Below are 22,811 nucleotides of genomic sequence, written 5' to 3' on the forward strand. Positions count from 1 at the left end.
TGAGACTTTCCTGATGCCTTTCTTTTGTGCAGGATCAGATGTGCCTGATGGTTGCAGACCTTCTGGAGTTCATACCGGTCAGCAGGGACCTGCGGCTCGCAGCTGGGACCGGCCACCGCCTGCGACTGGCCTTCTCCCAGTCCCTGGGGCTTTACCTGGGTGTCTACATGCATGCACCCAAGAGAGGACAGGTATGGAGTGCTGGGGCTTCCTCACCGCCAGTGCTGCAGGGAAAATGGGTTGTTTCTCCTTGGATTTGGGTCTGGAAGGCAAGAAAGTTGTAAACTCACATTGAATGCGGAAGTTGTTCCTCGAAGGTGACTTTGTGGATGCACCCTCCCTGGAGGTGTTCAAAGCCAGGCTGGATGAGGCCTTGAGAAACCAAGTCTAGTTGAGAGGTATCCCTGGGCCCCTGGTGGGGAGGTTGCAGCAGATGACCTCTGAGGTCCCTTCCAACCTAAGTCATTATATGAAGACCTGCGTGGACTTCCTTGATAGGTGGAAAAGGATGGAGGAGAGACGCCTGGTGTCACACACCATGAACAATGAAACTAAACCCAGCTGTGTTGAGTCAGTGGGAGACAGATGAATGCTCTCTGCAGAAACAAGAGTGGAAGAAGAGAACATTCCCACATCTGTTGTGTGACCTGCAAACCATCCCTGCTGAAGCAGGTCCAGAGAAGGGCAGTGAAGTTGGTGAAGGGTTTGAAGGACAGGTCTGGTGAGGAGCAGCTGAGCAACCTGGGGTTGTTGAGCCTGGAGAAAAGGAGGCTGAGGTGGGAGACCTGGCTCTCCATGACTCCCTGGAATGAGGTTACGGCCAGGTGAGGGTTGGTCTCTTCTCTCAGGTAACAAGTTACAGGACAAAAGAAAATGGCCTCAAGTTGCCCCAGGGGAAGTTTAGTTTTGGACAGCAGAAGAAACTTCTTCAGTGAAAGGGTTCTCAAAGACTGGAACAGACTCACAGGGAAATGGCAGAATCCCCCTCCCTGGAGCAGTTCAGAAGACAGAGCTGTGGTGCTGAGGGGCATAGTTTAGCACCAGCCTTGGTAGAATTAGAGAACAGTTGGATTCAATGATCTTAAAGGTCTCTTCCAACCATGGTGATTCTTTGACGTAGGAGGAAGATTCACATCAGAGCATTTAGAGAGAGCAGAACTCTCTGAATAACCATTTTTGCTCTCAAAACACTGCAGGATACAGAAGCCCTTGCCCTGAGAAGAGAATTCCCTGGGTGATTGAGCTGACCTCTGAGCCCTAGTTCACGTGGTCACCTCCTGTTCCTGGAGGATCTTGAAAGCACATGTGAGCCGTGGGAAAAGGAAAGGTCCAGAAGGAGCTAAAAACCATGGAAAGAGAGATAGTGTGCTTGTGCTGGGCTCCTGGGAGCATCTGGACACGTTGCTGTGGGTTGCCAAATGTTGACTTCTGCTTCTTGGGTGGAATAATAAATTTAGCAGGAGAGGAATGAAAGCCCAGAGCAGTGTCATCTGCTGGATAGCTTATCCCTGCTTTTCTCCTGAGGATTCACATAGAATACAGGCTTCTGGTGAAGGGTCTGGAGAACAAGTGCTGTAAGGAACAGCTGAGGGATGTGGGGTTGTTCAACCTGGGGAAAAGGAGGATGAAGGGAGACCTTCTGGCTCTCTCCAACTCCTTGAAAAGAGGCTGGAGCCAGGTGGGGGTCAGTCTCTTTTCCCAAGGAGCAAGGGATAGGGCAAGAGGAAGTGGCCTCTAGTTGCCCCAGGAGAGTTGTAGGTTGGACATCAGGAACAATTTGTTGCCCTTGAGGGTTGTCCATGTCTGACCCAGGCTGCCCAAGGCAGTGGTGGAGTTTTCATCCCTGGAGAAGGGTTTCAGAGCTGTGGAGATGTGGTGCCAAGGGCCATGGTTTAGTGGTGCCCTGGCAGTGCTGGGTTAACAGCTGGACTGCATGATCTTCAAGGTCTTCTCCAAGCAAAACCATTCTGGTACTCTGCTGTCCCACTGGTATTCTGCTTGCTCTGCTGAGAACAGCCAGAGCTTGATTGACAAATGGCCTGAAGGTTCAGAGGGGTTTCCACTGCAATCTCCTCACTTGCCCCTGCTGTGCTGTCACTGCAGTGCCCAGCAGTGCTGGGTTTAAGGTGTTCCTGATTTAGTCTTTCAAAGACAGCTGCAAAGCCTTCAGGTTGAGGCAGAAATACCTCAGAGTCCTGTCCTCCTCACAGTACTTACCTTCTAGACCCTTCACCAGAGACATTCCAGTGTATTGCTTAGCAAATGCCTTATGAAATGTCTTTGTAGTTTTGTGTCTTCCAGCTGGTGAGCACTGAGAGCAGCCGCTACAGCCTGGACCACATTTCCTCCCTCTTCTCCTCCCAGGTGAGCATGGGGCCCAGCTTCCCCAGAGCCACCAAGAGAAAGAGTGTGGGAGATTCCTCTGAGGGATCAGAAGTCTGGGGTGGGGAGACCTCACCTGGAGCACTGCAACACAAGAAGGACATGAACCTGCTGGAGTGGGTCCAGAGGAGGCCACAAAGATGATCAGAGGGCTGGAGCACCTCCTCTGTGGGGACAGGCTGAGAAAGTTGTGGCTGTTCAGCCTGGAGAAGAGAAGGCTCCAGGGAGATCTGGTGGCCTTTCAGTGCTTAAAAGAGCCAAGAAGAAAGCTGGGGAGGGGCTTTTTGCAAGGGCTTGTAGTAACAAAAGGAGGGGTGAGAGCAGATTGAGACTGGAGATTAGGAAGAAATTCCTTACAATGAGAGTGGGAAGACCCTGGAACAGGTTACCCAGGGAGGTTGTGGATGTTCCTTCCCTGGAGGTGTTCAAGGCCAGATTAGATCAGGCCTTGGGCTGGTGGGAGGTGTCCCTGCCCATGGGGTGGGGGTTGGAACTGGATGATCTTTAAGGTCCCTTCCAACCCAAACCCATTCTGTGATGTGAGTGGAATAAAGAACTCTTCCCAAAGCCTGGTTGATGATCTGAGGGGATGTTTTGCTGTTGAGTGCACACATCACTGGTGTCCTTGAGCTGATGATAAGAGAGGGCATTTGTGCACTTCCTCTCCTAGGAGACTCTTGTTGACTTTGCCTTAACCTCGGCCGAGATCTGGGCACTGTGGCACAACGAGGAGAACCAAACGGTTGTGAAATACATCAACTTTGAGCAGTGAGTTCCTGTCTTTGACAGCCTTGGGTGGGTGAGGGCTGGAGCAGCTCCATGGGTTGCTTGGTAAAACTCCTGAGTGAGCCTCTTGGCTTGCTCTTACTTGCTGGAGAATTGCCTCTTCTTCTTGTGGTCTTGTGCACAACTGAGTCTTCCTGCAGTGCTCCTGGACTGGGCACTGGTGAGGCCACACCTGGAATCCTGGGGTCAGTTTTGAGCCTCTCACTCCAGGAAGGATATTGAGAAGCTGGAGCAGGTCCAGAGCAGGGCAGCAAAGCTTGGGAAGGGTCTGGAGAACAGGTCTGGGAAGAGCCGCTGAGGGAGCTGGGGTTGTTCAGCCTGGAGAAAGGGAGGCTGAGGGGAGACCTTCTGGGTCTCTGCACCTCCCTGCAAGGAGGTTGGAGCCAGGTGGGGGTCAGGCTTCTCTGCCAAGGAACAAGTGACAGGACAAGAGGCAGTGGCCTGAAATTGTGCCTGGGAGGTTCATGTTGGACATGGAGAGAAATGTCTTAATCCCAAAGAGTTGTTAAGGCCTGGCTCAGGCTGGCCAGGGCAGTGGTGGAGTCCCCATTCCTAGAAGGGTTTCAGAGCTATGGAGATGTGGTGCTGAGGGCCATGGTTTAGTGGTGCCCTGGCAGTGCTGGGTTAAGGGTTGGACTCTGTGATCTTTGAGGTCTTTTCCAGCCTAAACTGTGCTATAGTGGCTGTAAAGTCCATGACTACTGGTGGAGGTGGCAGGTGTGGTTCAGGTGAATGCTCCTGGGCATGCTGTGTGGAACCTCTGCAATGCAAAACTGTTGGGTTTGATTTTTTTTTTTTTTTTCCCCCTTTCTCCCAGAAATGTGGCAGGGCAGTGGAACCAGGTCTTTGTGCAGCCTCTGCCTGAGGAGGAGGTGACAGTTCGACATGATCAGGACCCCAGGGTGAGCCTACTATAAAGTACCAACAAGTAGTGATGAAGCTTCTCTACCCAGGAGAACATTAGGAGACAGTTCAAGTGTACTTTTGCTCAAGGATATGGTGTAGTAATGGCTTTGGTAGATTAGAGTTGATGATCTTGAAGGTCTTTTCCAACCATAGTGATTCTGTGAAATGATATTGATAGACTCTTAAAATGACTCCAAATTAAAGAGGACAAGCCTCAGCCTCAGGAAGACCAGCTTTACCACATCATTAAAGCCCTCAGCATGGTTATGAAACCAGAAGTTGAGGGATGAGGGGAAATTCCAGTCAGTCAACAGAGAACATTGAGACCAGCCATGACTAAAGAGGAGCTGGAGTGGTGTGGGGAGCAATGTTCTGTGATGGAAGCTGCTGAAGGGGTGAACAGGAGAGGTCAGAGCATGGTGTGGGTGTGAACTGAAGGTGGAAAGAAACACAGATGCAAGGGGATGAGTTTGGGAATGGGAGGAAGGACCTGAAGCAGTGTCTTGAATGCTCTTCTCTTGACATGTGTCCTTAAACTGAGATCTTTCTGCAGGAGACCTACCTGGAGTACCTCTTCATGCCCGGGCGCTTCACCAACGCAGCTATCCAGAAGGCTCTGCAGGTTAGTGAGAGGCTGATTGGTGCAGCTCAACTTCTTCCTGGCCCTTTAGACGTGAGGCAGCAGGACTCCTTGGAGCTTATGGTGGGCCTCAGTTTGCACTGGGTTGTTGAAGACCTGTCAGTAGTCACTGGAGCAAGTCAGTGATGTTTCTCCTGTGCTTCAGCTGGTGTGTGCTGGTGGTGGGAGGCAGAATGTGGCTTCCAGATGATGTTTTCCCTTTAGGACAGGAAGTTGCTGAGCTTGTTTTTCACTGCTTGCTGCTTTAGCTGGGCCAACAGACTTCTCAGCTTGCTGTGGTTTGGTGTCTCAGGATCTACCCACTTGGGTCTGGCTTCTCCAGGGCTGTTGAGGGCAGAGCAAGGCAAAACAATCTTCTGCTGCTCTGATAATTTTGCTTCCATGTGCTGTGACCTTGTGGAGACCAAGATCAAGAGAGAGCTGCTATGTGCAGTGCTTCTGTCCTTGCAGCCTAGAGCTAGAGCACAAGCAAGGAACAGCTGAGGGATATGGGGTTGTTCACCCTGGAGAAAAGGAGCCTGAGGGGAGACCTTCTGGCTCTCCAACTCCCTCAAAGGAGGTTAGAGCCAGTTGGGGGTCAGGCTCTTCTCCCAAGGAACAAGTGATGGGATAAGAGGAAATGGCCTCAAGCTGCCCCAGGAAAGGTTTAGGTTGGACATGAGGAACAATTTCTTGCGCTTGAGGGTTGTCAAGGCCTGGCCCAGGCTGCCCAGGGCAGTGGTGGAGTCTCCATTCCTGGTGAGGTTTCAAAGCCATGGAGATGTGGTGCAGAGGGCTGTAGTTTAGTGGTACCCTGGTAGTGCTGGCTTAAGGGTTGGACTCACAGAATCCTAGAGTTGTTTAGGTTGGAAAAGCCCTCTAAGATCAATGAGTCCAACCGTGAACCTAACACCACCATGGCCACTAAACCATGTCCCCAGGTGCCATGGCCACACATTTCTTGAACGCCTCCAGGGATGGTGACTCCACCACCTCTCTGGGCAACAAGATTTTAAAGGTCTCTTCCAACTAAAATGATTCCATAATTCCATGCTCTGCCTACCAGGAGCCTTCCTCCATCCACCCAGGAGGAAGTGGGACACAACTCTTGCTTTAAAGTAAAGTTTTCCTCTTCTTCTTTCCAGATCTTTTCTCAAGGAACTGAGAGGCACATGGATCTGACATGGGATGAGTTAAAAAAGGAGGTTACCTTGGCTGTGGAAAGTGAGGTGAGATGTTTTCCCACCACCCTGTTTTGTTCTTACCGTTCCTTGTATGTCATGATGGCTCAGCAAAGTTATGTGAGATAAAAGGCTCCAGGCTTTGTTTTGTCCATTTTCTCCCCAAAGAAGGGATAAAACAAGGCCTCGGGATCACTTTGTATCTCACATAACTCTGTTTAACTTCCACTTCTAATTTGCAGTACAAATTTTTCTCCTCCTTGCCTGAATTTTCCATTCCCTTTTCTTTTTTTTTTTTTGAGTTCTTTCATGTTCTGCTGTCTGAGTGTTGCTGCTGGAACATCACATGCTGCCAATTCTAAGCTCCCTGCTCCCTTCCAGTATCTGAATGGGGCCTACAAGAAAGCTGGGGAGGGACTTTTTAGGCTATCAGGTAGTGACAGGACTGGGGGGAATGGAATAAAGCTGGAAGTGGGGAGATTCAGGCTGGACATGAGGAAGAAGTTCTTCCCTGTGAGAGTGGTGAGAGCCTGGAATGGGTTGTCCAGGGAGGTGGTTGAGGTCCCATCCCTGGAGGTTTTTGCAGCCAGGCTGGATGAGGCTCTGGCCAGCCTGATCTAGTGTGAGGTGTCCCTGCCCATGGCTGGGGGGTTGGAACTGGATTGATCCTTGTGGTCCCTTCCAACCCTGACTGATTCTATGATTCTGTGATTCTAAATGCTGGCCACCACCACACAGCTGTTCCTCACAATTTTGGACACCAGAAGATAATCTCCTTAGGAGCACCTACCTGAAAGCTCAGCTGCTGACTTTCTGGGGGTCTGAATTCCTCCCATGTTATCCTCCTCTTCCAGATTTTCCTGGTTCTCCAAGCCAGCAGACCTTCCAGTTGTGGCTTATCCTTGAGCCTAGACTAGAAAGTTCACTAGAGAGGACAGTTTTATGTCCTCTCCAGCAGTCACCATGCTTGATCCTTTTAAGGAGAAGAGCAGTGCTGCCCTTGTTCTTGACACTGGTGGTGCTTTTTTTATCTGAGGTTGTGTAGAAAGAGGATTTTCTTTCCTCATTCTTTGTTGTGACAGGAAGGTGGTGGGGAAGAGGCCTGAAAATTGGTGTTTGTAAACCACAACCATGTGAAGGTGGGACACTCTTGGTGAGGGACCAGCCAATAGGATAAATGCTGCAATTGATCAGAGAATCACAGAATCATTAAGATTGGGAAAGAGCTTTAAGATCATGGAGTCCAACCCTTAACCCAGCACTGCCTGGGCACCACTAAACCATGGCCCTCAGCACCACATCTCCATAGCTTTGAAACCTCTTCAGGAAACAGGGCTCCACTGCTGCCTTGGCAGCCCTGACAACCCTCAAAGAAAAGAAATTGTTCCTCATGTCCAACTCAAACCTCCCCTGGGGCAACTTGAGACCATTTCCTCTTGTCCTCTTGCTTGTTCCTTTGGATAAGAGCTTGACCCCCACCTGGCTCCTACCTCCTTTGAGGGAGTTGCAGAGAGCCAGAGGGTCTCCCCTCAGCCTTCTTTTCCCCAAGCTCAACAACCCTATGTCCTTCAGCTCACAAAACCTGTCCTCTCTGGGTTGCTGTGTTCTTCTGACATCTTGCTTTGCTTGCTGTAGTTCCAGGGCAGTGTGACAGAGTATGAGTGCTCACCAGAGGAGTTCTGGCAGCTGCAGGTGGAGTTCTGGTCCAAGTTCTATGCCTGCTGCCTTCAGTACCAAGAAGCAATCTCGCAGCCGCTGGCCCTGCTCTTGAACCCTTACACCAGCATGGTCTGCCTGCTAAAGAAGGTCAGCTGAGTGATGGTCTTGGGGAGGAGAGTTCTTCTGACTGAGGTGTGGGTTTGGGGAGCTCAAAGATGAGCTTTCTCTTCACTTTTCTAGGGCTCTCTGTCTTTCCTCATGCCCTGTCCCTGGGTGGACCACCTCTATCTCCTCTCCAATGAGCACCTCCTGACTGAGGACGATGCTGCTATCTTTGATGGTAAGTGAGGGGGTGTGGAGCTCTTCCCTGATGTGCAGCATTTCAGCTTCCAACAGTGGAAGCCCTGTGGGCAGGGGAATATGGGAGTTCCCATACAGGTGTCTCAAGGTTCTCCTCACACCATAGCTAGAATCATGGGAATCATTTTGTTTGGAAAATACCTTAAAGACTTGTGAGTCCAACCTTTAACTGCCAGGGCACCACTAAACCATGGCCCTCAGCACCACATCTCCATGGCTTTGAAACCCCTCCAGAGACAGGGACTCCACTACTGCCCTGGGCAGCCTGGGCCAGGCCTTGATAACCCTCAAGGAGAAGGAAATATTTCCTTATGTCCAGCCTAAAAATTTGCTTGCTCAGTGACAAAAGCCTGTGCTGAATCCTTTGCCCTCATGGCTTTACAAACTTACCTGTGCAGGCTGCAGTAAATTAGTGCCCTCTTCATGCCTGTTCTCTGAGAGAGAGATCTGCCAGGTTGGAGCTCCATAGTGGGCTGACCAGTTGCCAGGGCTGGTGAGGAGAGCAGAATGTTAATGAATTAAATCTCTGAGGAGGAAAGGCTGAGAGCCCTGGGGCTGCTGAGCCTGCAGAAGAGCAGCCCCAAAGGAGATCTGCTCAATGCTCAGCAAGAGCTAAAGTACTTGTGGCGGGCCAGAGGCTGGGGCCAGACTCTGCTCAGTGGTGCCCAGGGCCAGGCCAAGGGGCAGAGGGCACAAAGTGGAAGCCAGGAGGTTGCATTTCCTGAGGATGAGGAGAAAGTTGTTTGGTGTGAGGGTGCTGGAGGCCTGGAGCAGGCTGGCCAGAGAGGTTGTGGAGTGTCCTTGTGTGGAGAGCTTGCAACCCCCCCTGGGCATTGTGCTGCTGGGCAAGCTGCTGTGGGTGCCCTGCTGGAGCAGGGGGCTTGGACTGGCTGAGCTCCAGAGGTCCTTTCCAGCTCCCATCAGGCTGGGATTCTGTGGAACATCTCTGAAATGAACCTTGCTCAGCGTTCTCTCTGCTGGGAGCTTGCTGAGCTTTGCCACGAGACCTCAGCACAAGCTCTTCCCTTCCTTAAAATTCCCCAATCTGTGTCTTGCTGATGGAGGCAACTCCAAGATTCCAGACAAGCAGGAAACTTGTGTCCCTCCTTACACCCTCAGCATTTCAAACTGAGATCTTAGTGGGATATTTTTGTATGGATGTTGTGGTGTGAGCTGTGGAGAAGGACTGGGTTTTGGTTCTTGTCTCCAGGAAGCCAATCCCCAGCTAAGCTGTCGTTCGTGCTGTCACCACAGTGCCCTCTAGGCTTTGCTGGCCCTGGAATGACGTTTCAGGAGCAAAAAAGCAATGGAAAATGTTACCTCAGCTCCACTGAGGATGATTTTGATGTTTTTCTAAAGTAAAATCATCATCATCATTTTGGCCAAGTTATTTCTGGCTGCCAGGGAAAGGGAAGCTGGAGGCCTGGGCTGGGTTTGGGAGGCCAGAAGTTCCTGCTCTGGCTGTTTTCAAACCTTTCCAAAAATGTGATTTAATTAAAAACAAAACAAAGCAAACCCCACCAACCCCAGATATCTCAAGGCTTGCATTGCAAAGCAGTGACTTAAACCCTCAGAGCTGCCTTCTCAGATCACTTCTAAGAAGGTGAAAATCCTCTCTGGGCTGTTAGAGGTGGTGCTGCTGGAGAGTATTTTCTGCCTGGCAGGGCTGAGCCATCTTAGCTCTTTGCTGTGGGGATGTTTTTGCTCTTACTCTGCATTAATTATTTCCTTTCCAACCTGTGGCTGGAGAAGATCCCTTGAAGGGAATTTCATTGGTTTCACAAAATCCTTTTGGTCACAAAAGACCTTTAAGATCATCCAGTCCAACCATTCTCTAACTCTTCCCAGTCTGGTGCTAAACCATGTCCCTCTGCACCTTTGAAACACTTCCAGGGATAGGGATTCAACCACCTCCTTGGAGTGTCTGATCCAGTGTTTGAGAAGCTTTCAATGAAGGAAGTTTTCTCTTCATGTCCAACCTAAACCTCCCCTGGGGCAACTTGTGGTCATTCCCTCTTGTCCTGTCACTTGTTTCTTGGCAGAAGAGCCCAAGCCCCACCTGGCTACAGCTTCTTTTCAGGGAGTTGCAGAGAGCCAGAAGGTCTCCCCTCAGCCTCCTTTTTTTCAGGCTGAACAACCACAGGTCCCTTAGCTGCCCCTTCCCAGCCCTGTTCTCCAGACCCTTCCTCAGCTTCATTGCCCTTCTCTGGCCCTGCTCCAGCCTCTTAATGTCCTTCTTGGAGTGAGGGGCCCAAAACTGACCCTAGGACTGGGGTCCAGGGGGACAATCCCTGCCCTGCTCCTGCTGGCCTCACTCTTGCTGATCCAGGCCAGGATGCTGGTGGCCTTGTTGACCACCTTGGTACACCCTGGCTCGTCTTCAGCTGCTGTCATCAACCCCCTGCCAGGTCCTTTTCCAACAGGCACTTCCCAGCCACTGTACCCCAAGCCTGGAGCCTCATGGGGTTGTTGTGACCCAAGTGCAGGACCCAGCTCTTGGTGGTGTTTAACCTCATCTCATTGACTTCCCATTGATCCAGCCTGGCCACACTCCTCTGTAGAGCCTCCAACCCTCCAGCATGCCAAGAGTCCCTCACAGCTTGGTGTCATCTGCAAACTGAGTGAGAGTGCCTTGATCCCTTTGTGCAGATCATTGATAAAGACCTCTTGTGACTGGTCACCAGCTGGAGTTAACTTCATTCCCATAGTTTTTAACCCAGTGAAGCATCCACCCATCCAAACCATGGATTTGTTGTTCCATCTGGTGTCCCCAGTATAAGAAGGACCCAGAGCTGTTGGAGCAAGTCCAGAGGAGGGCAACAAAGATGATCCAAGGGCTGGAGCACCTCTGCTGTGAGGATAGGCTGAGGGAGCTGGGGTTGGTCAGCCTGGAGAAGACACTGGGGGGACCTTGTGGATGCCTTCCAATACCTGAAGGGATCCTACAGGAAGGCTGCAGAGGGACTTCTCACCCACCACAGGGTGTCTAGAGACAGGACAAGGGGGAGTGGTTTGAAGCTGAGGGAGAGCAGGGTTAGACTGGATGTGAGGAAGAAGTTCTTCAGTACAAGGGTGATGGGACTCTGGAACAGGCTGCCCAGGGAGGTTGTGGATGCCTCCTCCCTGGGGGTGTTCAAGGCCAGACTGGGTGAGGCCTTGAGCAACCAAGTTTAGTTGAGAGGTGTCCCTGCCCATGGTGGGGAGGTTGGAGTAGATGATCTCTAAGGTCCCTTCTAACTTGAGCCATTCTATGATTTTGTGCTTTCCAAAAACCAAAACCCAAGTCCTTCTCAACTGCTGAGTTTTACCTGGGCCTCATAGTCAGGGAGGGGTCAGTTTGAGACCAATCTGCTGAACCAGAAGCTGAACTAAACTGGTTTTTGGAATGGTCCTGCCAGGTTTGCTTTGAAATCTTCATGTAAATCCACAGTTAGATTCTTTCATTCCAGATTTGGAGATGTCTCGTGATGTTGTCTGTCTTGTCCAGTGCCTTCGCCTGATCGGGGAATCAATTTCCATGGAAATGGCCTTCAGCATGGAAATGGCCTGCTCCCGCCTCCAGCCTCCAGAAAAGGCTGCAGAGCAGATCCTGGAGGACTTGATAGCTAATGACACGTAAGGAGATGGTTTTGGTAGGGATGGCTGAGCAGGGATTGCCTTGGAGCCGTCCTGGATTGACATCAAAGCTGAGTTGGGATGCGTGGGCTCTCCCTGTGCTGCAGGAAGAGTTTTCCAGAGGTGGGGAGCCTGGGTATTGGTGATGTTAGCAGGGCTTTCCCTCCACAGCTCCTTTTGCTGTTGCTTGGGGCCTTCCAGAAAAGACATTTTTGGGGCTTCTCAGGTGAGAGAGAGAGGAGAAGAGCAACACATTCCTGTTAGGTGATGGTTGCAACATGAATAGAGAGCAGAAGAGCAACACATTCCTGTTAGATGATCGTTGGAGCATGGAAAATGAGTCTGCAGAAGCTGGGTAGAGGTCAGAGCTTTGGTCAAGGCATGTGGTTGCTGTGCCTGCCTCCTGAAATCGTTCCCCTGTGGAATGCCAACCATCCAACTGCTATTTCCTGGTTGCCTGAGGGTGTGGAATAAATAGCCTGCTGCCTGCAGGCACTGTCATCAAACTCCAAGCCAGAAGAGGATTCCCATCAGGAATGTCCAAGCTGATCACTGCCTTCCAGGAAGGATTTGTGAGGGAGGAGAGGGAGCCCTCTTGAGTTAAACCCTTCATATTGCTGCTTTTTATTTATTTTAATTTTTTTTTTCTCCCATGTTGCAGGGAAAACGTGCTGGAGGAGATCCACAGCAAACTGCAGGAGATCAGGAACCCCATCCATGCCATCGGGGTGCTCATCCGAGAGATGGACTATGAGATGGACACTGACATGGAGAGAGGTGAAAAGGGATGCAAAAGATGCTGAGGGGCCAGGAACATCTCTCTGATGAGGAAAGACTGAGGGAATTGGGGCTTTTTAGTCTGGAGGAGAGCAGACTGAAGGGGAGATCTCATCAATGCTGATCAATACTTCAAGGGTGGGTGTCAGGAGGATGGGACCAGGCTTTGTTCGGTGGACAAGGGCCAATGGACACAAACTGGAACATAAGAAGCTCCATCTAAACGTTAACTTCTTTAAGGGTGACAGAGCCTTGGGATAGGCTGTCCAGAGAGGTGGTGGAGTCTCCATTTCTGGAGACGTTCCAAATCCACCTGGATGTGTTCCTGTGTGACCTTCTCTAACGTCACCCTGCCTTGGCAGAGGGCTTGGACTCCCTTCCAACCCCTACCCTTCTATGATTCTGTGAAAGCTCCCTGGCAGGGCTTTTTGGGTTGGGCAGGTAGCTGCTCAATGAATGTTCCTATTCTGGTTCCTTTCTTTTACCTGGGTGATTTGTTTTTATTTATTTTTTTTTTAATGCTCTTTCAGCTCCTCACTTAAGCCTGCAGCTGAACCTGAGCCAGCTGTACGGCAGCGGCACGGCTGGCAGCGTGCTGTGCTGGGGGGTCTGTAAGATTGCCACCATCCGCTTCCTCATCTGCCGGGACCTGCTGATCCTCCAGCAGCTCTTGCTGAGGCTGGGAGATCCTGTGAGTACAGCCCTCCAAGTGCTTTGAACTTTGGCATCTGGGCTTCTGCTGGTGCTAGGCTGAGCTTTGTTCTTTCCCACAAACACTGGCAGCTCTTTGAGTAGCCCCAGGCTTGGGTGAGCCTCCTCTTTTGTCATCCCAGAGCGATGTGCTCACACCCTGGCTCCCTCTATCCATGCTGAGCACCCAGGAAGCTCTTTTTCTGGGAGGAGGGGATCTTCTCCAGCCTGCTGCCTGGTGCACCCCTGCCTGGGCACGTACAGCTCTTCCATCTGCTCCCCATCCTTCCTTCTCACAGTGCATGCACCGGTGTGGAATTGTTTTGGTTGGAAGTGATCTCAAAGATCATCAAGTCCAACCCTTAACCCAGTACTGCCACTCACCATCAAACCGTGTACCTCAGCACCACATCTCCACTGCTTTGAAACCCCTCCAGGGACAGGGACTCCACCACTGCCCTGGGCAGCCTGGGCCAGGCCTTGACTACCCTCAGGGACAATGAATTGTTTCTCATGTCCAACCTAAACCTCCCCTAGGGCAACTCGAGGCTGTTTCTTCTTGTCTTATCACTTGTTACCTGGGAAAGAGCCTGACCCCCACCTAGCTCCAACCTCCTTTGAAGGAGTTATAAGAGAAGCCAGAAGGTTTCACCTCAGCCTCCTTCAGGATTGTAGAGAGATTGTCCACAGCAAGGAGTGGCTGAGAAATTCATGGAGAGGGAATTCTACAATCCTAGAATGCACTGGGTTGGAAGGGACCTCTAGAGGTCATTTAGTCCAACCCTGCTACAGTAAGCAGGGACTTCCCCTGCCAAGAATAGGCCACCAGTACACTGCATGCCTGAGGCTGGACATCAGTTGCCTACACAAGTCCTTTTCTAGACAGATCTGACTCACTTTTCATACTCTACAACTGGTCAAGTCAAACTCTTTCATCAGCTCAACCTAATCTGAAGAGCAATTCCCAGGGCTTTGCTCTCCACCCCTAATTCCTACCCTCCACATCTGACATCATTCTGACCACCTTGCATGAAGATGTCTATTAAGTGGTGGCCCAGTTTATCAACCCATGGGAGCAAGAGTACACAGAAGAATTCAAGCCACACTTTCCATATTCAAACTTTTTAGCAGAGATAATTATCTCTGAGAGATGCCCCATTCCTGGAACTATTCCAGGTCAGGTTGTCTGGGGCTCTGGTTGAAGATATCCCTGCTGCTAGACTAGGTGACCTTTAAAGGTCCCTTCCCACCCAAACCAGTCTGTGATTCAATGATAACTATCCCCACAGCCTCTGGGCCACCAGAGCAGTTAACTGACTGGTCTAAGTGACACTCTCATTTGTGACTGGATTATACTGGTGTGTGCAAGAGTCCTGCTGGTCCCCTGCATGACCTGAGTGAACTACCAGGCTGTTGACCACCTTGGTGTTGGCAGGAGGGACAAGCCAAGTCCAGTACAAACCTCTCTGCTTGTCCTTGTCCTGCTGTTGCTCTGGGGCTACTGTGCCAACCTCTGTTACTCCAGGCTTGGCCTCTCACTGTTCCAACCTCTATGGTTGACTTGCAGATGGTTTTGGGAGGGGGCCAACTCTTCCAGTCTCAGCAGGACCTGCTGCACCGCACCTCTCCCCTCCTGCTCTCCTACTACCTGATCAGGTGGGCGAGCCAGTGCCTGGCCTCGGATGTCCCCGTCGACACGCTGTAAGTACCACCCTGCCTGTTCTGCTTCTAAATGTAGCTTCCTCCTGAACCCACCTGAAATATCCTCCCTGGCATGAAAAGCTGCTGGTTGCTGTGGGAATATCACTCCAAGAGTCAGGTTGTGCTGGGAAAGGTTTTTTTCCTTTGTGGTTTTTCTTTTCCCTTCCTCGTGTTGACCTGACTCTGCCTTGTGCTAATTCCACCCTGCCAGGCCTGGCTGTTCCCTGCTGTTGCCTTCTGCAGCTGTAGGAGTTGAACAATGAGCACAATTAAAGCAGGAGGCGTTTTGTTGTCTCTTCACTGATGGCTTTTTCTTCTCCAGGGAGTCTAATCTGCAGCATCTCTCTGTGTTGGAGTTAGCAGACACCACTGCTGTTACACCCCATAAGCTAGGTAAGATGTTGCCCAGCTCATCAGCTTGTGGTTTGTATCCCTGGCACTCCCTCTGCCACCCTAGGGTGAATGACTCCCCCAATGTGGAGATGGTTGTCAGGTTGTCCACCAAAAAATCACCACCACCACCACAAAGTGCCCTGCAGCATTGGACTCTGAGCAGAGACATGGTTCTGCTCCTCATCCTGAGGAGGATGGGAAGAGACCATTAAGGTCATGGAATCATAGAATCATTTTGGTTGGAAAAGATCCGTGGAGTCCAACCCTTAACCCTGCACTGCCAGGTCACCACCAAACCATGTTTCTCAGCACCACATCTCCACAACTTTGAAACACCCTCTAGGGATGGGGACTCTACCACTGCCCTGGGCAGCCTGGGCCAGGCCTTGACAACCCTCAAGGAGAAGAAATTATTCATATCCAACCTAAACCTTCCCAGTGGCAGCTTCAGGTTGCTTCTTCTCATCCTATAACTTATTACCTGGGAGAAGAGCCTGACCCCCACCTAGCTTCAACCTCCTTTGAGGGAGTTGTAAGAGAGCCAGGAGGTCTCCCCTCAGCTTCCTTTTCTCCAGTCTGAACAATCCTAGGTTTCTCAGTTCTCCAGATTCTTTGTGCTTCAGACCTTTCACCACCTTCCTTGCCCTCCTCTGGACTTTGCTCCAGCCCCTTGAAGTCCTTGAAGCATAGGAAAGGCCTCACTCAGCCAACTTGGCCAGGTCTACCTCTCTCTGCTGTACATGACCATGGCTGTAGTGGAACAGCCCTGGTGTGTCCTGCTGCTTCACCTTTATCTCACCACAAGCAGGAGCAGCAGCAGCTTGGGAAAATGAGAGAATGCAGGAAATCTCCAAAACCTCCTTGTGCTGCCAGCACTTTGCAGTTCAGACCTGAATGGGGAGAAATTGCAGCTGATGATTCCTTCATGATGTAAAAACCTTGTTGCAAAGTTGGACACTTTGGTCTAGGGGCAGAAATCCTAATGGAGCAGGGTATAAAAGCTTAATTAGGAGAATGAATACCTTGAAGTGGTTAGAGAAGGGAGGTGGTGAGGAGGGAAAGGAAGAAAACACACAGGTAGGAGCCTGCTGTGACTAGTTTGTACTTCAAGGCTAGACACTTCAGAGGGAGCTGAGAAAATCAATGACAAATAGACAGCAGTGCAGGGCTAGGAGCTGGGGGAGAGTGAGATTTCTTCTGCTCCTTGATGGCTTTGGGACATCTCTGCTCTTTGTAAGCAGGGCTGTGACCTCCAAAGCCTGAACTCTTCCCCAAATCGGAGTCTTGGTTCAGGAGGGCCTCCCATGTAAATGTCAGTGCCTGAAAGCAAAGCTGAAAACAGCCTTTGTGTGTGCTGCTGTCGTGGGTTATTTCTTGGCCAGCTGGTGAGGAAAGTCCTGTTTGGCTGCTCTGCTTCAGGAGAAATATGTCAAGTGTGTGGGGAAGATAGTGAGGAGGTGGCAGCTGAGAACAGTGAGCAGAGGGGACAGCAGTGTGTTGGAATGAGAAGGGAGGTGTTGGACCTGAGCCAGAGAGCCAAATCAGCACTTTCAGAATCCCAGTGTGGTAGGCTTGGAAGGGACCTCTGGAGCTCAGCCAGTCCAAGCCCCCTGCTCCAGCAGGGCACCCACAGCAGCTTGCCCAGCAGCACAATGCCCAGGGGGGGTTGGAAGCTCTCCACACAAGGACACTCCACAACCTCTCTGGCCAGCCTGCTCCAGGCCTCCAGCACCCTCACACCAAACAACTTTCTCCTCAGCTTCAGTTGGCTTCCAGTTTGTGCCCCTTGTCCTGTCACTGGAAACCCTGTGGCTAGGTTGAGAATGGCACAGCCAGAGAATGAGCACAGCTCTTTGTTGGTTTTTTTTGTTGGTGGGGTTTTTTTGTTGGTGGGGTTTGGTTTTTTTTTTGCTATTATAATTGAGTGGTGATTAATAAACAATGCAGTCTGTGGCTCTTTGATCTCCTGCTGCTCTTTCTGACTTCACCAGACAGCAGGAGAAACCCAAACCCAACAAGTCTGAGTCTTCAGTGTCTGTTGCTCTGCTTTAAATCTCTGTTGTTGGGGCTGCTGATGCAGCATGGTGTGAAACTTTGGATCAGCTGCTTGCAGACCCTCTCCTTCAGTTTTCCTTTAACTTGTCTTTTCAGTATCCAGTCCTCAAACAATTGTGGAGCTGTTTTTCCAGGAAGTGGCCAGAAAACACATCATCTCCAGACTCTTCTTGCAACCAAACACCTCTTTGGCTGAAACAAGTTTGAACTGGCCCCATCTGGTTACTGCCATCGTGGCTGATTTTCTGCCTCTCCTGTATCCTTGGCTGGAACCCCACTCACCAGGCTGTGACCAGAGGACTTCATGGTGTTTCAGGAGCTTCTACATGATCTAACACATCCCAGTGTTGAGGCTGGGAGCACTGGTGGGGCTGTGTGAAGAGGGTTGGGGCAAGCAGAGGATTTTATTTTGGCATCTTCACCACTGAGCTTCCAAAATCAATGTTTTTCACACGCAGATTTTGAAGCCAAATCTCTCCCAGGAACTGTTGTTGGTCTTGATGGGATTTGTGGGTATTTGAAGATTTCACAGAATCTCCTCCAGTTTAGGTGCACAATGAAGGATTTGAGGGTTTGACTTTAAGCCCCAGAGCTCTAACAACTTTGCCTTGGGACTCCAGGAGATTTGGAGGGGTGGCAAAGATTTTGGGCAGTTCTGGATTAGGTGTGCTGATGGTTTTGTTCTAATGTGGATAAATCTTATTACAGAATAATGACTTGGAGAAAGAGCAGCTTAATCTTCTCTGCTTGCCTCCCACAAAGCCAGCTCCAGAGGCATACTGACTGCTTTTTTTTTTTTTTTTTAGACTAGCTCTGGGAGCTCTCTTTTTTGGGATTGTTCCTTAACTTTCCTGCTCAGATGGCCCAGCAATCCTGGATTCCTCTTCCCTGAGTGCCTGATGGGAAGCTGTCAGTATACCCAGCTACAGGTGAGTCCTTCCTGCAATCATGGAATTGCTTTGGTTGGAAATGGTCTGTAAGATCAGAGACTCACAGGACTGGTTTGGTTAGAAAAGACCTCCAGGATGATCCAGTGCAACCCTTAACCCAGCACTGCCAGGTCACCACTGAACCATGTCCCTCAGTACCACATCCCCACGGCTCTGAAACCCCTCCAGGGATGGGGACTCCACCACTGCCCTGGGCACCCTGGACCAGGCCTTGGCAACTGACAAGTGCAAGAAATTGTTCCTCATGTCCAACCTAAACCTCCCCTGGGGCAACTTGAGGCCATTGCCTCTTGCTCTGTCACTTGTTCCTTTGGAGAGGACCCTGACTCCTAGCTGGCTCCAGTCTCTTTTCAGGGAGTTGCAGAGAGCCAGAAGGTCTCCCCTCAGCCTCCTTTTCTCCAGGCTGAACAACCCCTGGTCCCTCAGTTGTTCTCCAGACCCTTCTCCTTGTGCTCTAAACCTTTCACCATCTTTGTTGCCCTTCTGTGCACGTGCTCTAGCTCCTCAATGTCCTTCTTGGAGTGAGGGGCCCAAAACTCACCCCAGTATTTGATGTTCAGCCTTACCAGTGCCAAGCACAAGAGGACAATCCCTGCCCTAGTCCTGCTGGCCACATTTTCAGGCCACTCTTCCTCCACCACCTCTTCCTGTGCTCTTCAGAGGCTTTGTAGCTGCTGTGCTCTACTTCTGAACCACACAATTTTTCATCTGCAGCTCCACGTGATAGCTTTTATCCCCCACAACCCATGGCAGTCCTTGGGGCACAGGCTGTTGGTAATGAGCTGTTTTCCTTCTGCTTAGCAGAACCTTTTCTCCTCACAGTCCTTTCCACCTCGAGGCTGAATTTCATTTCCTTTGTGTTCCTCTTGCTGCTGAGAAGAATGTCAGCTCTGCTGGGCTTTAGAGCCAGGAAATGGTTTGGGCAGCATCTTTCTACCTCCTGGCATCTGTCTCCTCCCCAGCACACTGTGCATTTCCTCGCATTGCTCTCACCTCACTTGCATCCTGCCTCCAGGAGATAGGAGGGACTTTTATCTCAGCAGGAGAAGGCTTTTCCTCCTCCCATCCACCTTCTGCTGTGCTCACTGATCCCAGTCGATCATGTAAACTTGGATTAACCTCCAGGAGCTAACACCAGATTTGCCACTCAGAGCGAGAAGGGTGACCCAAATAGTGGGGGAGAGATGCAGGCAGCACCCTGGGGGTAACGAGCATGGGGAAGGCCTAATGCCCAAAGCACTGGCCTGGGAGCAGGGCCAAAGCTCTCCTAGTTGCTTATTCTGTATGACAAGCTGTTGAGCAAACCTGAGGTGGGATTTATCTCCTGTCCCTGCCTAATCCCAGAGCTGAATCCGGCCTCAGGATGTTGTTGCCACGTGGCTCGGAACGACCACGTGGTTCAGAGTGGCCCAAAGCTGGGTTAGGCAGGGTCTGTGCGTTGGTGTTTAGGTCTGTGCAAAGATGCTGCTCAGCTGGTGAGATCTTGGCTTTACCACCAGGTGCTGGCTGCTTCTCCTTTCCTGCTGAGTCCCAGAGCTCTGCTGGTGGAATATCTCTGCTTCTCCAAGCATGAGGAGCAAACGCTGCTCTCTTAAGCACAAGAGCTGCCAGTTTCCTGAGTTTTCATCATTGCTTTTTGAGAGGTGATGACACTTTGCAGCCCTTCTGTTATCCTGACAGCAGGCACAAGGCCAGGATGAGTTGGATCAACCTGGAGTTTTGGCCAGCATCTATGTTACAGCTTTATTTACAGGGTATCCTTGGTGCTGTCAGCACTCCACCCCCTGCCCATCAGTTTGTTGCTCTAATCCATGCTTTTTTTCCATGGCTGTTCTCCCTCTCTTTGCTCTTCTAACACCTGTTTTCCCTGTTCTCCCATGGTCTGCATATATCCATGAGCTCTGTGCACACCAAGGTCACCTTCCCTTCGCAGTTCAAAGGTTGTAGAGAAGCCTCATATCTTTTTTTTAAAGGTGTTGGGCACTGGTTTCTGAGGCATAGAGAATCATTAAGGTCAGAAGAGACCTCTAAGATCATCAAGTCCAACCTTCTATCTAACATCTCCATGACCACTTCTTACACACTACATTCAGAGCAGGTCATTTCCCAGGAGCACGTTGGGAATGGCTTCCCAGCTGTGCACCAAAAGGACTTTGAGGCTGGGGATACCAGCCCTTGAGCTGCCAGGAGCAGGATTTGTGTGAGCTCAGCAGCTAAGGAGGCCACTGAAATGGTGCTTTGGTGTTAGAGACCTGGGCCTGGTTGCCTGCAGGTCATGAGTGAGGGCTGACTTGAACTGCTGCTCCTCTTCCTCCTCTCCTGCAGGAATACATTCGCCTGCTGCAGCCCTGGTGCCATGTGAACATGGGCTCCTGCTGCTTCATGATGGGCCGCTGCTACCTGGTCATGGGTGAGGGCCACAAGGTAAGGTCCTTGTCTCCTTCCGGCACTGCATCCCTCTGGAGTCTGGGAGGGGAGGGGTGACAGATAGGGTCAGCCTTGTTTCAGAGAATCCTAGCCCACTTTGGGTTGAAGGGACCTTTGAAGCAGTCCAAGGCCCCTTGCAGTCAGCAGGGACATCCCCAACCAGAGCAGGTTGCTCAGAGCCCCAAACCTGACCTGCAGTGCTGCCAGGGATAGGGCATCTCCCACCTCTCTGGGCAGCCTGGGACAGGCTCTCATCACCCTCAGAGGCAGAAATCTCTCCCTTCTCTCCAGTCTGGATCTTCCTCTGTTACTTTGAAACCATCACCTCTTGTCCTTTCACAACAGGCCCTACTCAGATGTCTCTCCCAATCTTGTAGGTCACCTTTAATTACTGAAAGGCCACAAGAAGTTCTCCCCAAAATGGCAGTGACCAATCCCAGTTGTCCCCAAGGCACCTTCCTGGCACAGGGCCAAGGCAGCCATTGTGAGCTCCCACAGGCCCTGCTCAAAAGTCTGTCCCAGTCTTGTAGGTCTCCTTTAATTACTGAAAGACAGCAAGAAGGTCTCACTGGAACCTTCTCATTTCAGCAAACATCCACCTCATCCTTTGGGCAGAGAATGAGGTTGGAGCAGCGTGGTGGGGTCTGCTCTTGGGGAAGTTCTTGTTAGGTTGGAACCAGCCATGTGCTGGAGCTGGGAGAGCAGTGCTCTCCTCTCACCAGTCCAACAGGCTGGGCCAGGCCCCTGAGGACACCCACAAACTGCTTTCTTTGCTTCCAGGCTTTGGATTGTTTCCGCCAAGCTGCCTCAGAGGTGGGAAGAGAGGAGTTCTTGGACAGGCTGATCCAACCTGAGGAGGGTGAGATGGTCTCCACCCCACGCCTGCAGTACTACAACAAGGTATGGTTGGGCCAGCAGGCACCAAGGCATTCCACACAGACCCTGCTTGGAGAGGGAATTCCTGCTCCATCCCTGGCTTTTTGGGGAAGTGACTTTGAGACTCAAACACCACTTATTTTTTTGGGTGGTGAAACCTCTGTTAGCTTTCTTTAGGGGATGATGATGAGGTGAGTGTGAAAGCCAGGTACTTTCCACCTCCTTAGTTCCTTAATAGCAGAGGATTTTGTTATCCAGCAGACAAAAGCAGAGTGAGATCCAGCTGCTGGAGGCAGCAGCCAGACATGTCCAGGCTGGATGTGAGGCACTGCTTGAGGGGAAGGTTAGTGAAGCTTTGAGGCAAATTAATTTAAATGTCTTTAAAGTGAGATAAGATCTTTCTGCATAATAGCACAGTTCAGACAGACTGAAGGCTCAGACCTGGGCTGATTGTCAGGGTTTCCCTGATTTTTCAACTCCAGAAAACATGAAGATTGGGTGCCCATGGAAAAGGAACTTTTCTTCCTCTCCCCTCTCTCTCTCTTCCTCTCCCCTCTCTCTCTCTTCCTCTCCCCTCTCTCTCTCTCTTCCTCTCCCCTCTCTCTCTCTTCCTCTCCCCTCTCTCTCTCTTCCTCTCCCCTCTCTCTCTCTTCCTCTCCCCTCTCTCTCTCTTCCTCTCCCCTCTCCTCTCTCTCTTCCTCTCCCCTCTCTCTCTCTCTTCCTCTCCCCTCTCTCTCTCTCTTCCTCTCCCCTCTCTCTCTCTCTCTTCCTCTCCCCTCTCTCTCTCTCTCTTCCTCTCCCCTCTCTCTCTCTTCCTCTCCCCTCTCTCTCTCTTCCTCTCCCCCTCTCTCTCTCTTCCTCTCCCCTCTCTCTCTCTTCCTCTCCCCTCTCTCTCTCTTCCTCCTCCCCTCTCTCCTCTCTTCCTCTCCCCTCTCTCTCTCTTCCTCTCCCCTCTCTCTCTCTCTTCCTCTCCCCTCTCTCCCCTCTTCCCTCCCCCTCCTCCTCTTCCTCCCCCTCCTCTCCCCCTCTCCTCTCCCCTCCTCCTCTCTTCCCTCCTCCTCTCCCTCCTTCCCTCCTCCCCTCTCCTCCCCTCTCCTCCTCCCTCCTCCTCCTCCCCCTCCTCTCCTCTCCCTCCTCCCCCTCCTCTTCCTCCCCCTCTCCTCTCCCCCTCTCCCCTCCTCCTCCTCCCTCTCCCCTCCCTCTCCTTCCCTCCCCCTCCTCCCTCTCTTCCTCCTCCCCCCTCCTCCCCTTCCTCTCCCCTCCTCCTCTCCTCCTCTCCCCCTCTCCTCTCCTCCCTCTCCTCCCTCCCCTCCTTCCCTCCCCTCCCTCCCTCCCTCTCCCCTCCCCTCCTTCCCTCCTTCCCCCTCCTCTCCTTCCCTCCCTCTCCTCCCTCCCTCTCCCCCTCCTCCTCTTCCCTCCCTCCTCCCTCCTTCC

At 51.4% G+C, this 22,811-nt stretch overlaps 1 protein-coding gene across 1 annotated transcript in view; it reads left to right on the forward strand.

Moving 5' to 3' along the window:
* Positions 1 to 22,811, forward strand: part of NUP160 (nucleoporin 160) — a 45,228-nt gene that overhangs the window by 8,184 nt on the left and 14,233 nt on the right. Inside the window, exons 6-22 of the mRNA XM_054390640.1 lie at positions 33 to 191; positions 2,287 to 2,364; positions 3,053 to 3,150; positions 3,986 to 4,070; positions 4,628 to 4,696; positions 5,839 to 5,922; positions 7,510 to 7,680; positions 7,774 to 7,873; positions 11,343 to 11,508; positions 12,170 to 12,285; positions 12,816 to 12,976; positions 14,543 to 14,676; positions 14,999 to 15,069; positions 17,221 to 17,380; positions 17,984 to 18,053; positions 20,400 to 20,498; positions 21,282 to 21,401. Coding sequence (XP_054246615.1) covers positions 33 to 191; positions 2,287 to 2,364; positions 3,053 to 3,150; positions 3,986 to 4,070; positions 4,628 to 4,696; positions 5,839 to 5,922; positions 7,510 to 7,680; positions 7,774 to 7,873; positions 11,343 to 11,508; positions 12,170 to 12,285; positions 12,816 to 12,976; positions 14,543 to 14,676; positions 14,999 to 15,069; positions 17,221 to 17,380; positions 17,984 to 18,053; positions 20,400 to 20,498; positions 21,282 to 21,401 — 1,941 coding nt within the window. The remainder of the gene's footprint in view (positions 1 to 32; positions 192 to 2,286; positions 2,365 to 3,052; positions 3,151 to 3,985; positions 4,071 to 4,627; positions 4,697 to 5,838; positions 5,923 to 7,509; positions 7,681 to 7,773; positions 7,874 to 11,342; positions 11,509 to 12,169; positions 12,286 to 12,815; positions 12,977 to 14,542; positions 14,677 to 14,998; positions 15,070 to 17,220; positions 17,381 to 17,983; positions 18,054 to 20,399; positions 20,499 to 21,281; positions 21,402 to 22,811) is intronic.

This window comes from Indicator indicator, chromosome 21 (assembly GCF_027791375.1).
Source record: "Indicator indicator isolate 239-I01 chromosome 21, UM_Iind_1.1, whole genome shotgun sequence".
Taxonomy (NCBI): domain Eukaryota; kingdom Metazoa; phylum Chordata; class Aves; order Piciformes; family Indicatoridae; genus Indicator; species Indicator indicator.